Source organism: Eptesicus fuscus, chromosome 8 (genome assembly GCF_027574615.1).
Source record: "Eptesicus fuscus isolate TK198812 chromosome 8, DD_ASM_mEF_20220401, whole genome shotgun sequence".
Classification (NCBI taxonomy): Eukaryota; Metazoa; Chordata; class Mammalia; order Chiroptera; family Vespertilionidae; genus Eptesicus; species Eptesicus fuscus.
This window is the reverse complement of record NC_072480.1, coordinates 9939085-9955805: the sequence shown is the minus strand read 5'-3', so window position 1 is coordinate 9955805 and position 16721 is coordinate 9939085. Positions and strand designations below refer to the sequence as shown.

Here is a 16721-nt window from a genome sequence, read left to right as displayed (position 1 = left end):
AGGGGGCATGTGTGGAACATGGTGGGCATTGGCCATGGTGGGATGGAGGAGCAGGTGAGTGGGGGCGCCAGACCAAGGCGAGCCTCTGGTGGTTATTGAAAATTCTTTGCTCCTGTGCGCCGCCGTTCCACCTGGTGCTCGCACCTGCACTGGCCCTGCTTGCACCTTCTGCCAGCACTGGAGCCGCCGCTTGCACCTACTGCCAGTGCCCGGCGCCGGTCCTGATCTCTCGGTGCCCCCAGTGGGTGCAAGCGGCGACTGCCAGCCCTGACCGCCCCTGAGGGCTTCTCCACCACCCCTGCTCCTGAGGGGCGATCAGGGGCAGCAGCCGTCACTTGCACCCACTGATGGTGCTGGCCCTGTTTGCACCGCTGTGGCGCTGGCCCCAATCACTCTGGGCTATCAGCGGGTGGGAGCAGAGCTGGCGCCGTTAGCACATGGGAGTGGCTGTGGCGGGATCAGGGCTGCCAGCAGAAAGGGGACTGAGGGCCACAGCAGGAGGGGCCGGGTCGGGGCGTGGAGGATGGGCCAAGACCGCCCCTGTGCCTACCGCAGACCGCCCCTGTGCCCACAGTTCCTTTCAAGGTGCAGGAATTCATGCACTGGGCCCCTAGTGTACCTATAGAAACCCAATATGTGATCAAGAAAACCACAAAGAATATGTAATGTTGAAGCAAGGAGAGTGGAAATGCATTTCTGTATATTTTTTTGAATTAAAGTTCCAAGTTTCAAATGCATCTCCTTGTATTATGCATCATACCTTCATAAACTCATCAAAGCTGATCCTCCCATCCTGGTCCAGATCACCTGTAGCCATCAGGTTTTCTGTAATTTCTCTCACTCTGTATCCAGGCAGAGGCAAGCAAGCAGCCTTGAACAGGTCATTCAACTCATTGCAGCTGATGTATCCATTCCCATCAGTATCTGTAAGGCAAATGACAAACGGTAGTTTCAGAGCAATTCAACTAATAGCATGAAGAGAGGTGAGTGAAGGCTAGGTGAGAGGTGAGCAGGCAGCAGAGCAATCATTCAGAGCTGATGACCTGACCCAGTGCAAGAGTCGGACTCTCACAAGCGGCCTATTGCAGTTGGATATGTTCCTTAACATCACTTCCGACGTCCAGGAATTCAAAATAGAGGTTTGGTAACAGAATCTAAAGGGACTCTAATAATAAAACCAGATGAGAAAATAATAATAAATCATAGGCTTAGAGATAAGGAGTGAGAAAAAGTATGAGAAATCAGAGAGTAAACACCACTGAACGCAGGAGAAATGATGCCACAATTCAATTGACCCTGCAGCACTTCTGTCTTTCCGCTGACTCTCCTCTGAGTGTAAATCGGAAGTAGAAACATAACACAGGATGCTTTCCTTGTCATTGGGACGTCAGGTGCCTGGCAACCTACCATGTCTGATGGCTAATGTTTCAAAGATATGCATCATATGTAGTGCTGTTCCACCTCACGGAAGCAATTTGACTTGAAAATGCCATGACAGGGTGAACAGAAATTGTTTACATAATTGCTTGGTCTGCTGGTGAATCCAGGCCTTCATTTAGAAGTCATTATTTCGTAAACTGTACAAAGGGATTTCCAAATTGTCAAGCTTGGTTTGTGAAAAAAAAATTTAAAAATGATAGGATAAAAAAAGAAAAAGTATGAAATAAATAAAATACACAAAATAAAACACATAGAAAACACAACAACAAAGAAAGTGGATGCAATAAAAAGATGAGACTTAAGAGCCATTTCCAGGAAAAGCTACAGTAAGAAAGGGTCCCTATTCCATGTTTTGATAGAGAAAGAAGCATTTTCTTGAAAGATATCTTTCATAATTAAATTCCCTAACTCCTTTAACCAATACCATTGTATTCTTGCTACTTCTGCTATTTTTTTCATTTTACCATTTCAATGCATCTGTCCTGAAGTCAATAAAGAAGAGAATTGTGCCACTTGAGGTACCAGATCTACTCACCAACTTTGGCAAAAGCTTCTCTGAGCTCCATCATTTCTTCATCAGACACTGATCCTCTGGCCATTTTTTATTGCTTTAGGCAACAGATCTGCAGAGGGGGAGAACAGAAGGAATGACTGTTGTGCATATTAATTCTTAATGTGCCAATTTCTTTAAAAAGCAATTTCCATTTATTAAGCGAAGAACTATTTCTCTGCATTCCTCATGATTTATAACTATCTTTAAAAAGTGTAAGAAATAGTTTTGTGTGTTTTTTTTAACCTTCCATATGGTGGTGTCCAAAGATGGCCCTCACCAGTCTCTCCTCTGACTGCAGCTTACATCAGGAGCAGAGCTGATTTCCCTCCCCTGGGATCTGGGCTGATCCTGTGACTGCCTTGACCATTTGGAAGGATAGAAAATCCATGTCTCAATAAGAAACTTCCGCTTTCTTCCTTTTTGAATGCTCACTCTTGGGATGTTCCTCTCACCGCCATGCAGTGAGATGTCCAAGTCACATGAAGAAACCAATGGAGGGGAACTGGATGCTCTCGTTAACAGTTCCTGCTGTGCTCCCAGCTGACAGGCAGTTTCAACTGCCAGCCACCTGACGAGGCCATTCTGGATGTTTCAGCCCATTTGAGCCCCCAGGTGTCCACAGTCCCAGTTAACATCACATGGAGCAGAAGAATCACCCAGCTGTACCCATTAAACCAACAGAGTCAAGAGAGATGATAACATGATTGTTTTAAATCACTAAACTTTGGAGTAGTTTGCTACACAGCAATATACAACTAAAAAAATCCCCACTTTACTTTTATCTAGATGTCTTTTAGACACACTGTCATGTTCATATTGAAAATTAATGTTTGGCCAACACACAGATACATTTTATAACTTACAAGGATGTTATCAAAGTTCTATAAACATTTAGGGGAAAAGGAGGAAAATTTGACTAATAATCGATATATGGGACTCTGAGGGGCTTTCAGGTGTTCTCTTCTCAGAAAGGGCAGCGTTGCTGAGAAATGTAATGCCAGTGCTGGAGTTACTTCTCTTTTCCTGTGCATTATTGCTGCCTTGGGTGGGTAGGAAGAGAATGAAACAGAAAATGGATTATATTGGAGAATATAATGCCCCTAGCTAATCCACACCAGTATGTTTCAAATAGGACTTCCACTAAATCTTACTGGATTTCCTGGTGGGGTGGGTGGGAGTGTAGAGGATGGGGTATTTTTATAATTATATTTTGGGTATGTTAGTGAAACTACTGATTTAAAAAAGTATTTTAAAGTTGTGACAGGATGTTTTAAATTGATTTCCGTTTCTACATTGTTACATTATTCTATAATGCTGTACTTATTCCTGGTGGCAACCAATAAGCACACAAAAATGAAAACAATTTTAACACTTAAATCTGCAGGCCAAAAATGCATTATGCTTAATTTTGTAAATCTACATCCATAATTCCCCAACTTACTATCCTGTCATGTATATATATCAGTGCTATCAAACTTTTGTTTGCCCATGTGATCCTTTGTTAACAGAAACTTTACATGTAAATAAAAGTGAACAAGTGAAAACAAAACCACAAAATCAATTCTGGGAGCCTTTGGCTGAAAAAAACCCAAATGTCCTCCTGCCTCCACTATCCCACCTCCTTGTCACCTTATGTACCAGTGCAAATTCCGGGGAGCATCATTTAAAAATTGTGGAATTAAATATATATATGGATAGTTATTTTTAAAATTCCTTAAACATATATTTTACTATCAATAAAAATTAATTTTATTATTATTTACCTTATCTATTTAAAAAGGCCTTGGTCCTCTGGGTTCTCTGAAGGATAATAGAAAATGTTGAGGCCTTAACTGTATAAGCAAACACAATCTCATTTATACATCACGATAACCCTCAGAGGTAGGGCCTGGCTATCCTACTGCCTTGTCTTCTCTTCACTTCCCTTCCTTCCTTTTTGTCTGCCTGTCTTTCTACCTCCCTCCCTCCTGTATTTTTTTCTTTCTTCCTTCTTTTTCACTGTCTTGTTTCAAAAACAATTTGAGCCAGGTTACAAAGATATATCCAGATTTAAGAACTAAGCCAATAAGATTATGTAATCTGTGAGGAGAAATAAGATGTTGGCAGGGAAGAGTGTTAATACTTCAAATACATGATTAGGACTGCATATTTCGCCAGAAGTGGGCTGAAAATCTAGTTCCATGTTCTCCAGAAATTAATGCAAAAAAGAAAACATCATCAGTTACATAATTTACTCTATTTATATGAGACAAACAAAACCAATTTTCTTAGGCTGCAGAAGTAAGGTTGATAGTAATACCTTTACCCAGGCCTCAAAATGAAGACACTTGCGGGATGTAGTAAACACAATTTTTTTTTTATAACTTCCACCAATGAAGGCTAGTGGCATAAGTATATATATTCTCAGAAGCAGAAGCTCAGAGAAGCAGAAGCTCAGAGAAATTAAGGTACACTATCTCAGATTACACAGGTAGGTAGAAGAGCAGCCAGGATTCCAACTCTCAATCTTTTCTCCTCTCCCATGATGTCTATTTAGGTTCAATGCCTTCACATTTCTGTTCAACACTCATTTCATCCTTCCATTCATTCACTCTGAATTTTTCATTATGTACCTTTAATATATATAACCCAGGGAAGATTAAAAATAACTGTAATATAGAGAACATATCTAGGTATTCTAACTTAGGAAGCTTTTGATTTCATGTATTAAAACAGAAATCAAGGCTTTTGTTTTAAGAAATTAGTATATAACTTTGTACACTTTACTAAATTTTGGTGACTAATTTGGCTTGATTCTCCTTTATATTCTCTACCAAAACTCTATGCATGTATTAAGAGAAGGCTCTCCCGCATCATATTTTAACAAGGCTTTAGGTAAAATCTGGTCTTAAGTCCTAGAGCTGGCCGGCCCTAATTTCTAGGCTTTAGGTGTCTTAACATCTCTTTGTTCATGAATGTTCATAAGATTATGAAATAAATTCATCCATTTAACAATTATTTAAAGAATTCCTACTACAAGCCAGGCACTGTTCTTCATTTCAGGTGAGGCATGTCTACAATGACCTAATTACCTGGAAAGCATAAAACAATGTGAAAAGTAAAGAGAATGAAGGGGATTTCTAAATCAAAACTTGGCTCTATCCTTTGACCTAAGAGTTGTAGATTTTAGACCACTGTAAGAGACTGGTGAGAAATACAAGAAAAGGTAGAAATACAAGAAATGAGAATACATTTTAAGTGTCAAGAGCAGGGCCAAGGAAGAAAAGACTTACATTTTTAGGTGGAAAAAAAAAAAAAAAAGATCATGCTATCGTGAAAAAGTAGAAAACCATTTTAACCTAAAAATTGTGTCGACCAATTCAAATAAAAGACCTAGAAAGAGAAAAAAGGCATTACTTTAAATGTAATATAATGTAAAATAATGCTTTTAAGCCATGCCAGGTAGGTGAAGATGAAAAATCTGAGCATCCAAATAACCACATTTTACAAATCCTATATAATAAAGAGGTAATATGCAAATTGACCATCACTCCAACACACAAGATGGCCACCCCCATGTGGACACAAGATGGCCACCACAAGATGGCCAGCAGAGGAGGGCAGTTAGGGGTGACCAGGCCTGCAGGGGAGGGTAGTTGTTGGTGATCAGGCCAGCAGGAGAGGGCAGTTAGGGGGGACCCAGGCCTGCAGGGGAGGGCAGTTGGGGGCAACCAGGCCTGCAGGGGAGGAGAGTTAGGGGGTGACCAGGCTGGCAGGGGAGGGCAGTTGGGGGGGACCAGACTGGCAGGGGAGCAGTTAGGCATTGATCAGGCTGGCAGGGGAGTGGTTAGGGGGTGATCAGGCAGGCAAGCAGGCGAGCATTGGGAGCCAGCAGTCCCAGTGGGATCAGACCTAAATGGGCAGTCGGACATCCCGTGAGGGGTCCCATATTGGAGATTGTGCAAACTGGGCTGTGGGAGGCCCCCTCCCCCATGCACAAATTTCATGCACCGGGCCTCTAGTAGACCTATAAGTAGGTTCAGCTCAGAGAAGCCATATAGTGAGACAGCCTGCAAATTTTAAAAATCTATAACACATTAGTGATTTAATAACTAAAGGAAAAGAGAGTAGCTTGAAATAGCTTAAAAGGTGAATTGGAAAATGAATAGTCAACAGCCTAAGTTACTATGATACTGTTTGTTGTTTCTTGGGCACAAACACAAATAGATAAGTCGCCTTTACCATCAGAATGAGCAGAAAGTCCTGGAAACACAACCCAACTTTTAGAGACAGATGGAATCTAAGGAATAATTTTATAGATAAGGAACCTGAATGTCCAATGAGATAAAATGCTTTGTCTATGTACAAATTCTTAAAGCAATGCGAGGTCAATGCAGTTGCTGGTGAAAAAAGCAGCAAAAGGTTGGAGGGACCATTAAAAGGGCCATTACAGACCATAACTGAGAAACGATTGAACTGGGTGTGCAAATAGCAGCATTTTCACAAAGCAGAGAAACAGGAGGACAACGTCATTAACATGCAGATCAGACCATTTCTAAGAAAGATATTACTGGGGTTAGAATAAAATATTAGGTACTTCACATAATCCAGTAATGTGTTTTCCTGGGAAAAATACACCCATTTTAATGCATACGTATTTGAAGGTATGAGTTATAATAATGTTGGTAAAATTCATAAAGCCAATTGATGAGTATTTCAGTTTGCAAATTACTGCCTCCAGACTGTATTGGCAGCAGACTCTAGTGAGGTCCTAATGCTATAGCAATGGGACTTGCTGAAGCATTTGGAGCCTGAAAAAAGTGAAGTGGCTTTCAAGAGCCATTTCTTCAGCACTGCTCTACTGTTCCTGCAGGAAGTGTGACCTTTTTTAATGACTGCATCATCTGACTATGCCCGGCCTGGAACCATTTTAAGGTCTCTTGTAAATCAGTGGTGAATTTTGGAAATGCATTTTTGAATCATTGCCCAAATCTAAAGAAGTGAAACATACAATAGGATCTTCAACACAAAATCTAAGAAGAAAAATCTCAACCCTTTCTCTAAGTGACATCTGGCTGCTAGTTTTTCTGTGAGCAATTACATTTATTAAGTCAATAGTTATAGAAACCCATGACATTTGGCCAAATAAAGCACTGGATGTTCATTGTTATAAGATTATTTTTAACATCACAAGAACATCAAATATACCCCTCAAATGGCAAAAGTGACAAAACCTTTTCATTTCTCTAAGTTGGTAACTTTTGAGTCCCTACTTAAAGGAGGCTGGTATTTTCCAATTGGTAGTAAAAGCAAATTTCTGAGAATGATGTCTTATGATAAAAGCAACTGACTCCAATTCCTGAAGTCTGAATATAGAAACTATTTGCAGGTTCTTACTATAGAATACAGTGCTATAGAATTTACAAAAGGAAATATGTCCTGTAAAGTAAATGTAAAACTGTAAGCTGAATTTTCTCTGAGAAAACAAATAATGAAAAGAAGCAGAAAGAATGGTAAAAGGTGACCTATCCAGAGAGAAATGCTCATGGGATGGAATTGTTTCTGAAAGGTGATAGTGCTGTGCTGGTCAGTGCTTTGATTCAATATATTGATGCCCAATTATATAACTGCCAGGACCAGGGATGCACTTGTAACCTGGCATCACATTGCCAAGGGACTCTTTTGAATGTGCCCTACTTTTCCTGCAACTTGACACAGTGAGTAAAGTAAAACTGGAAACTCAGGACCTAAATTCCTAGCTTTATCTCAATAATTTCAGTGTGTACCCAGGGGGAAATTGTACCACTTCCGAACACCTCAAAGAACAGAGAGTAATCCAAAACAACATGTAATCTAGAACATGATCAATATTGCAATCTCTAGAGTTAGACTATGATGACTAAAGAAGTAAAAGATAAAGTACATAGGACTTTAACACAAAATAAAAGACCTGTAAATTTTTTAGAAACTTAGATAACAAAGGAGCTTTACTTCCACCTATTCCTGTTCCCTTCATTTCACAACATAGACCATTTTAGGGGGGTCTAACTATGAGTAATTTACCATATATTCTTGGGATGCCACTTGCCTATAGGTAACAGATATACCAAAACTTTCCATAAAAAATGATTCTGAAAATGTATTTTAAAAATGACTTTTTAAAAGAAACCAAATAATTATAAATGGTTTCAAATACAGATAACCACTTAAAGGGCTCTTATGAATTATTTCATCAAGTAAAAATTTCCTTCATATTATTTTTTTCTCCCTGCATATTCATTGATTCTTCCAGGGGCTGCTTCAGAGTATAGAGTTATTGTCTCTTCAGTCTCAGAGGGAGAGAAGCAAGGCCAAGGAAGGCTGTTCACAGCACAGACTCAGTGGCCCTTTTCTCCACTATCTTGGGCCATGTAAACAGTCATGGGAAGCCAACAATCCAGATTACTCCAGACCTGATGTGCCTAATGTTACTCTGGGAGCCATTGTAGTTTGATCACTGCATTGAGGGGCTTCTGAAGCTGTATATAGTACAGCATACAGAGCGTGGCTCTGTCACCAGCTAAGGAGTGCCACAGCTTCTCTCCTCTCACCCAACATACCCCCAACACCTCTGTTTTCTATAAAGAATGTGATACAGAACAAACCTTTTGCAAGCAAAAGGAATACTCCAGGCTGCAGGTTGGGAGGCCCTCATTGCCTCGGTATCTCTCCTTTGGCTATAAATGATGATACTCCTAGTGTTAATGTCTTGAAACTCCACAGCTACCCTTCATTTCACCAGGACTTTAAGATCCAGACTTTCCTCTATTGAAAGCTCAGAGTATCCCTGGATCTTTTAAAAAAGTTGACTTTTAATATGGGCTAGTTGATCATCCACTATTACATAATCACTTCAATACCAGATGTCACTCATTTGTTCATACATTCATTCTTTCACTCCATCCATGAGCACTGCTCTGGTTACTGGGCTATGCGCACCGGAGTTAAAAAGGCTGGGACTTCATGAGCCCACAGTTATATGTCAAGTTTCAAATAGAACACAGAGATTACAGCTCACTTATTGAAAAAAGTTATGAAGATAAAAAATGAATAAATAAAAAGGATAAACACGCGGGAAAATATTAGAGTAAGAAATTAGCACAAAAGCTTATAAAAAAATTAAAATGGTCAAACATCTAACTCAGCCCACACAATAAAGGCATTCAGAGAACTTACACATTTGTACAACTCCAAGGACACCCTAACTGAAATATCCAGCAGGGAGTGGGAGAAAGTGCCAAACTTGTGGGTTGGGAGACCTGTGTAACATCAGACTCCATTTTGCACTCTGAGCCTCATTTCCTCATCTATAAATTGAGAGATGAAATCCCTCCCAATTTAAAAATTCCAAAAGTCTATTCACCAGTTGACAAGTGTATGCACAAGTTAGAGTCTGGCTATGGTGTATTTCAAATGAGCCTAGAAACAGGGGCAGGGGCTTTCAGGAGCTGTGGCCTTGGCCCTTCTCCGGGAGGTGCCTCCTCCGAAATACACCCAACATCTACCATCCCCACCCGGCTCCTGCTCTTACCTCAGCAGCAGGTAAAGCTCAGTTCACATGCATTCTTCTCACTGACAGAAGCAGATGGCCACTGCTCAGCTGCTCAGCACAGCTCAGTAAGGTTACCAGAGCAGCTTCTGGGATGTGGCTACACAGCATGCTGATGCAATTCCCTCCTAGCTTCTAGGCAAGACTGCATGCAAACTGTCCCAGAAAGAAAACCATCCACTATTTTCTTAAAAATATCCAAATACAGAAACTCTACACCTCTCTGGTGTCTCATATCCCTACTCTGTAACCTAAATCTATTCTGATACGATTCAAGCTCCCTCTCTCTGGGCTATTCTCAGAGGGAATAATAGAAGCTGCTCAATTCATAAAAATTCTGTCACATGCCTTGATGACTGCCACTGGGCTTCTAAACATTTCTTTTAACCTGGTTTTGGAGGCTTACTTTCCAAATCTTTAATAGTTTTCTTTGCTATATTCTGGGTCTGTGCCATGTTCTTTAAGTGATAATGTAAGAATAACAGAGTCATAGAATGTAGAGGTGAAGGGACCTCAGAGATTATCTGTCTGGACACTTTTCTTCTGTCACAGAAGAGTGAAATGACAACCAAGCTAAAGGATGTGCTTAGTGTCAACGACCTCATTGGATCTGGAATTCAGGTCTCCTTATTTCTTCTCTGTCCTTTATAATAAGTTCTTAGCCTAATAGGAAGTGCTGTTCTTTAAGACCTGCTCAACATATAATAAGTATAATTCCCTCATGATTTCATATAGATTATGAATATAATTTCATGTATGTTTCCTGTATATGAAGAAAAACTTAAGCTAGGCATTGAGAAGGTGTTGTTTAGGGTCAGGCTACAAACAACATATGCCAAATCTATATGCACATACTATTGTCACTGTCTAATTTACAGTGATCAAGGCAAGGTTAATGTCTCCTGTATTCATCTGTATATTCATTCTTAACTTTGCATGATGGCCTTCTGAATTTCCTGAGCAACCCAAATCAAACCACATTAAAGTAACTTACCCTCAGGCACAACGCTTCAAAAGACACAATGCCAAATTCACAGGTGAATATTAAACTCACACCCCCAGACTTGTAAAAACAATCAGCATGGTTTCAGACATTCTGGTCTTCTGGCTGTTGGGTGGGGGTCAGTGAGCCCTTCCTCCTTTGAACTCTGGTTCAGACCTCTGCGGCGTTGCAACTATGCCCATATCCAATCCATGTCTTCCAGCACATTATGAGATCACAAACTATAAGTCACCTCACAGTGTATCCTCATTACCTGACATATAGCAGGTGCTCAAGAAATGAGTTGTAGACATGAACAAAGCAACCGTAAACTAATGATATACAGGGACCAAGAAGTCGATTGTCACCTTCTCTGAGGAGTTTAATAATTATATTCTTGTTGTACATACTTATAATATCCCTCCCATTGAAAGGTACAAACTCCTAGGACAAGGCAAGTGAAACCACTTGGCTGGAGAAATGACTGATGAATAGTTATAGGGACTAAAGAGCAGCAAGTTTCCTTAGGCAGTCTTTAAACTAACCATGGAATTCACCCTGGCCCCGCCCTGACAACGACCCGGGGATTTCTGGCCGAGGTGGTACAGCCTGGAACTAGGCTTCTTCAAGCTGTTTCTGTAAACCCTGTTGGCTGCCGGTGATGCTTGGTAATTGGTCTCTGAGTACACAGTGTCTGACTCTGATCTGAGTCCTGCTGAGGTGGAAGGAAAGGGACTGTGGAGATGGAGCAGTGACTGAAAGGAGGATAAAACCAAGCCAGGAAGCATGAACTCAGTGTCCAGGTAATCACTGGGAATAGGTGCTAAAGTTGATCTGGATGCAATTTACAGATCACTATCTGGATTATGAAATTCATCCTCTGGAAATTCTAAATTCTTATGTCTAAATTGGCCATAAGCCAATTCATGTATTGCACATTTCTTCTTTCAAGAAAAATCTGTCAAATACCTATCATTTATGCCAGGCCCTGCATTAGATGCTGGTGACACAAAGATAAGATGTGACCCTGACTATTTAGTAGGGGAGAGAGACACCAGTCACTGGAATACAGGGGGACTTTTTAGATCCACAGAAAGGGGGAAAATAGCTCTTCTATGGACAGCCATGCATGGCCCTCCACAAGGGACATTTGACTTGGATTTCCACAGATGAGAAGGAGATTGCTTAAAGATCAGTCTTTATCCTTATTCATGTAGGATGATTAATCTACATTCTCTCTGTAGAAAGGCTATCTATACTGGAGTCAGAGGAAACAATAGCTGAAGGACAAATGAGAAGACCAGCTAATGTTTACTGAATGGTACTCAATGCTAAATGTTTTATATACATTACTAGAGGCCCGGTGCACAAGATTCGTGCATGGGAGGGGGTTCATCCCTCAGCCTGGCCTGTGCCCTCTCACAGTGTAGGACCCCTTGGTGGACGCCCCCCTAAGCCAGCAGTCAGACATCCCTCTCGCAGTACTGGACCCCTTGCTCCTTATCATCCGCCTGCAGCTAAGGTGGGAGAGGCTCCCGCCACCACAGCTGCGCTCGCCAGCCATGAGCCTGGCTTCTGGCTGAGCAGTGCTCCCCCTGTGGGAGCACACTGACCATCAGGGGACAGCACCTGCGTTGAGCGTCTGCCCCCTGGTGGTCAGTGAGCGTCATAGCGACCAGTGGTTCTGCAGGTTGTTCCACTGATCGGTCGATTTGCATATCAGGGTTTCATTATATGGGATCTTATTTAATTCTCACCATAATCCTATGGAGCATTATTAGGATTTCTCTTTATAGATGAGGAAACTGAGGTTTAAAAAAGTGGCCCAGGGTCACATTGCTATGAACTGGGGAAGCTACCTGCTTATGCCAGAGCCTAGTGGTGGCAACACCGATACTGCCTGCTCACTGCAGGCCAAGACAGATGTGGGCCTGGCCAGTGGCACCTTTCTTAGTGCTTCTGGCCATTGGATTTCTATATCTCAAATTGCTTTGCTCTCCTTAGGGGTTACTCAGGCTACTGAGTTCTGACCTCAAGTTAGTTAAAACCCACTTCTGCAAGATTTTACTTACAACTGGGGCTCTTCCTAAGCTCTTTTGAGAAATTTTAAATGTCTCTTTTCTTCAGTTCCTCAACACCTCGAGGGAAGAGTTAAGAAGAATATGGCCCTGGCCAGGTGGCTCAGTTGGTTGGGTGCCATCCCGTATGCCACTGAAAGTTTGCTGGTTTGATTTCCCATCAGGCCACATGCCCCAGTTGTGGGCTTGATCCCTGGTGGAGGCGTGGGGTGCGAGCAAGAGGCAGCTGATTCATGCTTTGCTCTTGCATTGATGTTTCTCTCTCTCCATCTCCCTTCTTCTCTCTCTAAAAGTCAATAAAAAATATTTTTTAAAAAGAAGAATATGAAGACCATTGAGCTTGGTCTTGACCACTCCTGCCTGTGTTCCCTGCCTCTGGTGGACAAAGAGATCCTCTCCACTAGTAGCCGCTACATCTGTCATCACTCATATTCAATCAAATGCTGGACTTTTCCTAGATAGTGGAGATAGAAAGGTGAAAATATCTTCACTCTAAGTAATCCAAATACTCCGTATCTTCACCAGTCCTTGCTTTTGAGAGACACACAGTCCTGTGGACAAAAGTGATTACACAACTTAAAAATTTCACTAATCTGAATATTTTAAAGCAGCAATTTTTAACTAGTGTGCTGCAAGACTTTTTAAAACATACAATAGCTGACTACTTAGTCAGGGGCACAGATATCTTTTCTCTTAGATTGTCAAATAAAAAATGACAACAGCCAACACAAAAATAGCCATCCGGTGTGAATGAATAAAAATTACACCTATTTTTTTTGTCAGATCAGCAAAAAAAATGTTTTTTGGGGGTGCCGCAGAATTTTAATAACTAGTTTATGTGCCATGGGATAAAAACAGTTGAAAATTGCTGCTTTAAAGGCATTTTTTACCATAGTGCTATAGGAGCACAGAGAAAGAAGTACTCAACTCTGCCTGAGGAGAGAAGGGAAAGTTACATCTTAAAAAAGTCGTAGGAGCTTTCCAAAGAAACAGAATGGTGAAGGGCACTCCATTTCTCCATGTAAGAGAAAATATCCCTGCAAAGTAAAGAAACAGGCAAGAGCACATCAAGGGAGCTCTTGAGAGCTTAGCATGACTGGCCAGGAATGCAGGAGGTAAAACTCCAGAAGAGTTTGGAGAAGTGGCATTGTGGCTTCCTTTCTCACTAGCTCTTACTTCCAGAAGGGAAACCTTGGTGATTTAGGCTCTCCTTGATATTTTCAATTACAATGCTTTTTGCATTCACTTTATACAATTAACCTTTTGTACGCCGTAAGCATCTATAGGTTGTCTAATTTTAAAATCAGACTTGTTAGTGATATCTCTGGGTTTGTAAAGAAAATTATGGTAACTTAAATTTGTAAATATTCCAGAGCATATTGAAGAAATGGGGATGGTTTCTGTTTTGGACATGTGGCAGTTGACTGGTAAAATACTCCTTATTTTCCTCAAATAACAAAATGATTCTGCCTAGACCTAACCAGTTTGGCTCAGTGGATAGAGTGTCAGCCTGCGGACTCAAGGGTCCCAGGTTTGATTCTGGTCAAGGGCATGTACCTTGGTTGCGGGGCACATACCCAGTGGGGGGTATGCAGGAGGAAGCTGATAGATGTTTCTAACTCTCTATCCCTCTCCCTTCCTCTCTGTAAAAAATCAATAAAAATATATATTTTAAAAAAATGATTCTGCCTAGAAGCCAAGTTCATTTGTTCATATGTACGTAGTTTCCTCCTTTTATTACCACCTCCCATTTAGAAAATACAGACCTGCAAAATGAGGGAGAGAAGTAGACATATTAGAAAACTAGACGCCCGGTGCACAAAATTTGTGCATGGGGGGGGGCGTCCTTTAGTCCAGCCTGCACCCTCAGGGGATGTCTGACTGCTGGTTTGTGGGAGGCAACCGGCGGGGCATTCGCTGGCTGGCCCCACCCCTGATCACTGCTGCCGGTCACCTCCGTCTCGGGGGGGGGGAGGGGGAGTGGAGATGCTCCTGCGTTGAACGTTTGACCCCTGATGGTCAGTGTGCGTCATAGCGACCAGTTGTTCTGCTGTTCAGTCGATTTGCATATTAGGGTTTTATTACATAGGATGGGAAATTGTGGGCCCTGAAAAGTATAGTTTCTCCTCAAAGTCTCAAAGTGAGTCAGTGACTAGTTTGAAAAGAGAAGATCCTCTGAATCTTGGTTTGGGCTAGCCATGGTATGGGAAAAACAGAAGTAAATTAGCGTTAAACAACCTAAGGATTAAAATACCCCTTGAGATATACAGTCAGAGTAAAGTACAGATGAAATGTACTTTACATCTTAGATATATGGACGAACAGGAGAATAAGAGGAGGAGTTTCTTCTTCCTCATGTTTCAAGACCTTCCTCCCAGTCTAAGCCAGTGGAAAGGTGTTTTGGGCATCCCGTAAACCTCACCCAAATGCTAATGATCCTATCATCCTTTATAAAATTAGGCTTGATATACATATATAAAATGAACTAGGAAGCAACATGGTATGTAAAAAAATTGGATTTTCTAATGCAACTGCTTCTTGCTGTGTGTTTTGTACATGTTACTTCATTTTTCTGAGCTTCAGTTTCTTCATAGGTAAAAGGAGAATATTAATAATCCAACTATAGTGCTCACTCCACAGGGTTGTGTTAGAATTAGATGAGACAAAGTGTTAAATTGCACAAAACTGTGCTTGGCAAAGGAAGGAAGGAAGATAAATAGGAAGGGAGGGAGGGAAACATAAAGAACTAGAACTTTTACAAAATAATCTTGGGGAACAAACCCCATTTCCACTATAAATTGTATGAAATATTATGTAGCATCACCATCTAAAATCCACATTACATGAGTGTTATGGGTGTTTGGGAGATGTAAATTTTGATTTCATATCTGTGCTCTATCTTCAAATGTTTTTAGCTTGGCTTGTTTGGGCTCTGGTGCCAAGTTTCTCATCAAGAATCCTAGAAGTGAGTCTCAAAAAGATACTGGACAATTGGTCAATGATACCAACTAGAAGCCAGCAGCATTGGTATTGACTGATCTCATGTTGAGTGGTCAAGGGGCTCTAGACTTAGCCTTACCTAATATACTGAGGGTGGAAAGTACCTTCTAAACGTTGAGAAAGTATGGCCAGAGGGGGGAAATTACAGCAACGTTAAGAAAAGCCTGACCACATCCATTATGAGTCATGAAGAGAAAAGAGATCTTTGGATATCTGTGATGAGAACCATGGGGCAACAACGCCTCCTCTCTTGGGTGCACCAGTGCTCGGGGACGGATTCTGTTAGCCTGTGCGCTACATCTATCTGCTCTTCACTTCCTAACTCTCCAGGCATTTTCTCTATTGTAGTTTGAGCTAGAAAACTACTGAGACAATGTGCAGCAATGTTTGTATATTAGCAATGACAACAGAAGCTTCTATTTATTCTTAATAATGTGACCTCATTTTCTATAGGCTCCTTGGAGTAGTTCTTTGAGAATCTCTAATGATAAGCTCACTCACAGATAAACACACACAAACACACACACACACACACACACACACACCAAAATGAGGAGTTACAGATAAATTGAGGCAGAAAATTTTAAGTTGATGGGCTATACTTACCTTCACTTTGTTTGAAGCCATAGTTTAATTGGCAAGTATTGCCAATACCAACTTACAATGGAATGTGCTATAACATTTTTTGGTCAAAAATTTAAATAACTAAATAGTCTAATACCTTCATATCCCTAGTTTTAAGGCCTTTGTACCATAAAATCATCAAGCACTTATTTGCTTATTTTTCAAATATGTTTGGTATATCAGAAAACTCATCAAAAGTAGAGTTGGGATCTCTGCCCAATGGAAATGTGACATTAGGAATAATTATCCAATAGTCAATCACAGAAAGTAATATTTAGACTTATTAGAAAGCAGTTACTGGATGATGTTAGAATAGATAATGTCATTTAAATTCATGTGTTTGCACCTTTAAGAAACTGACTATATAATGGGAAAAGACAAGGTGTAAATCTTGGCTCTGGCACTTACATTGGACTTGACCCTCCCCGAACCTCAGTTTGGTCATCTGTTATAAGACAATTATAACACCAACCTTAT

At 40.9% G+C, this 16721-nt stretch overlaps 1 protein-coding gene across 4 annotated transcripts in view; it reads right to left on the bottom strand.

Annotated features, from left to right (window-relative positions):
* The window catches only part of LCP1 (lymphocyte cytosolic protein 1), a 69420-nt gene that overhangs the window by 45797 nt on the left and 6902 nt on the right, over positions 1-16721 (bottom strand). Inside the window, exons 1-4 of one of the 4 annotated variants that reach the window (XM_028161330.2) lie at positions 10555-10700; positions 9543-9716; positions 1976-2063; positions 761-924 (exon numbers count right to left, since the gene is read on the bottom strand). In XM_028161330.2, coding sequence (XP_028017131.1) covers positions 761-924; positions 1976-2039 — 228 coding nt within the window. In that variant the 5' untranslated portion in view covers positions 2040-2063; positions 9543-9716; positions 10555-10700. Of the gene's footprint in view, positions 1-760; positions 925-1975; positions 2064-3756; positions 4081-9542; positions 9717-10554; positions 10701-16721 lie in introns of those variants that run through there. The other 3 variants (XM_054719760.1, XM_054719761.1, XM_008152057.3) reach the window with 3 other exon arrangements.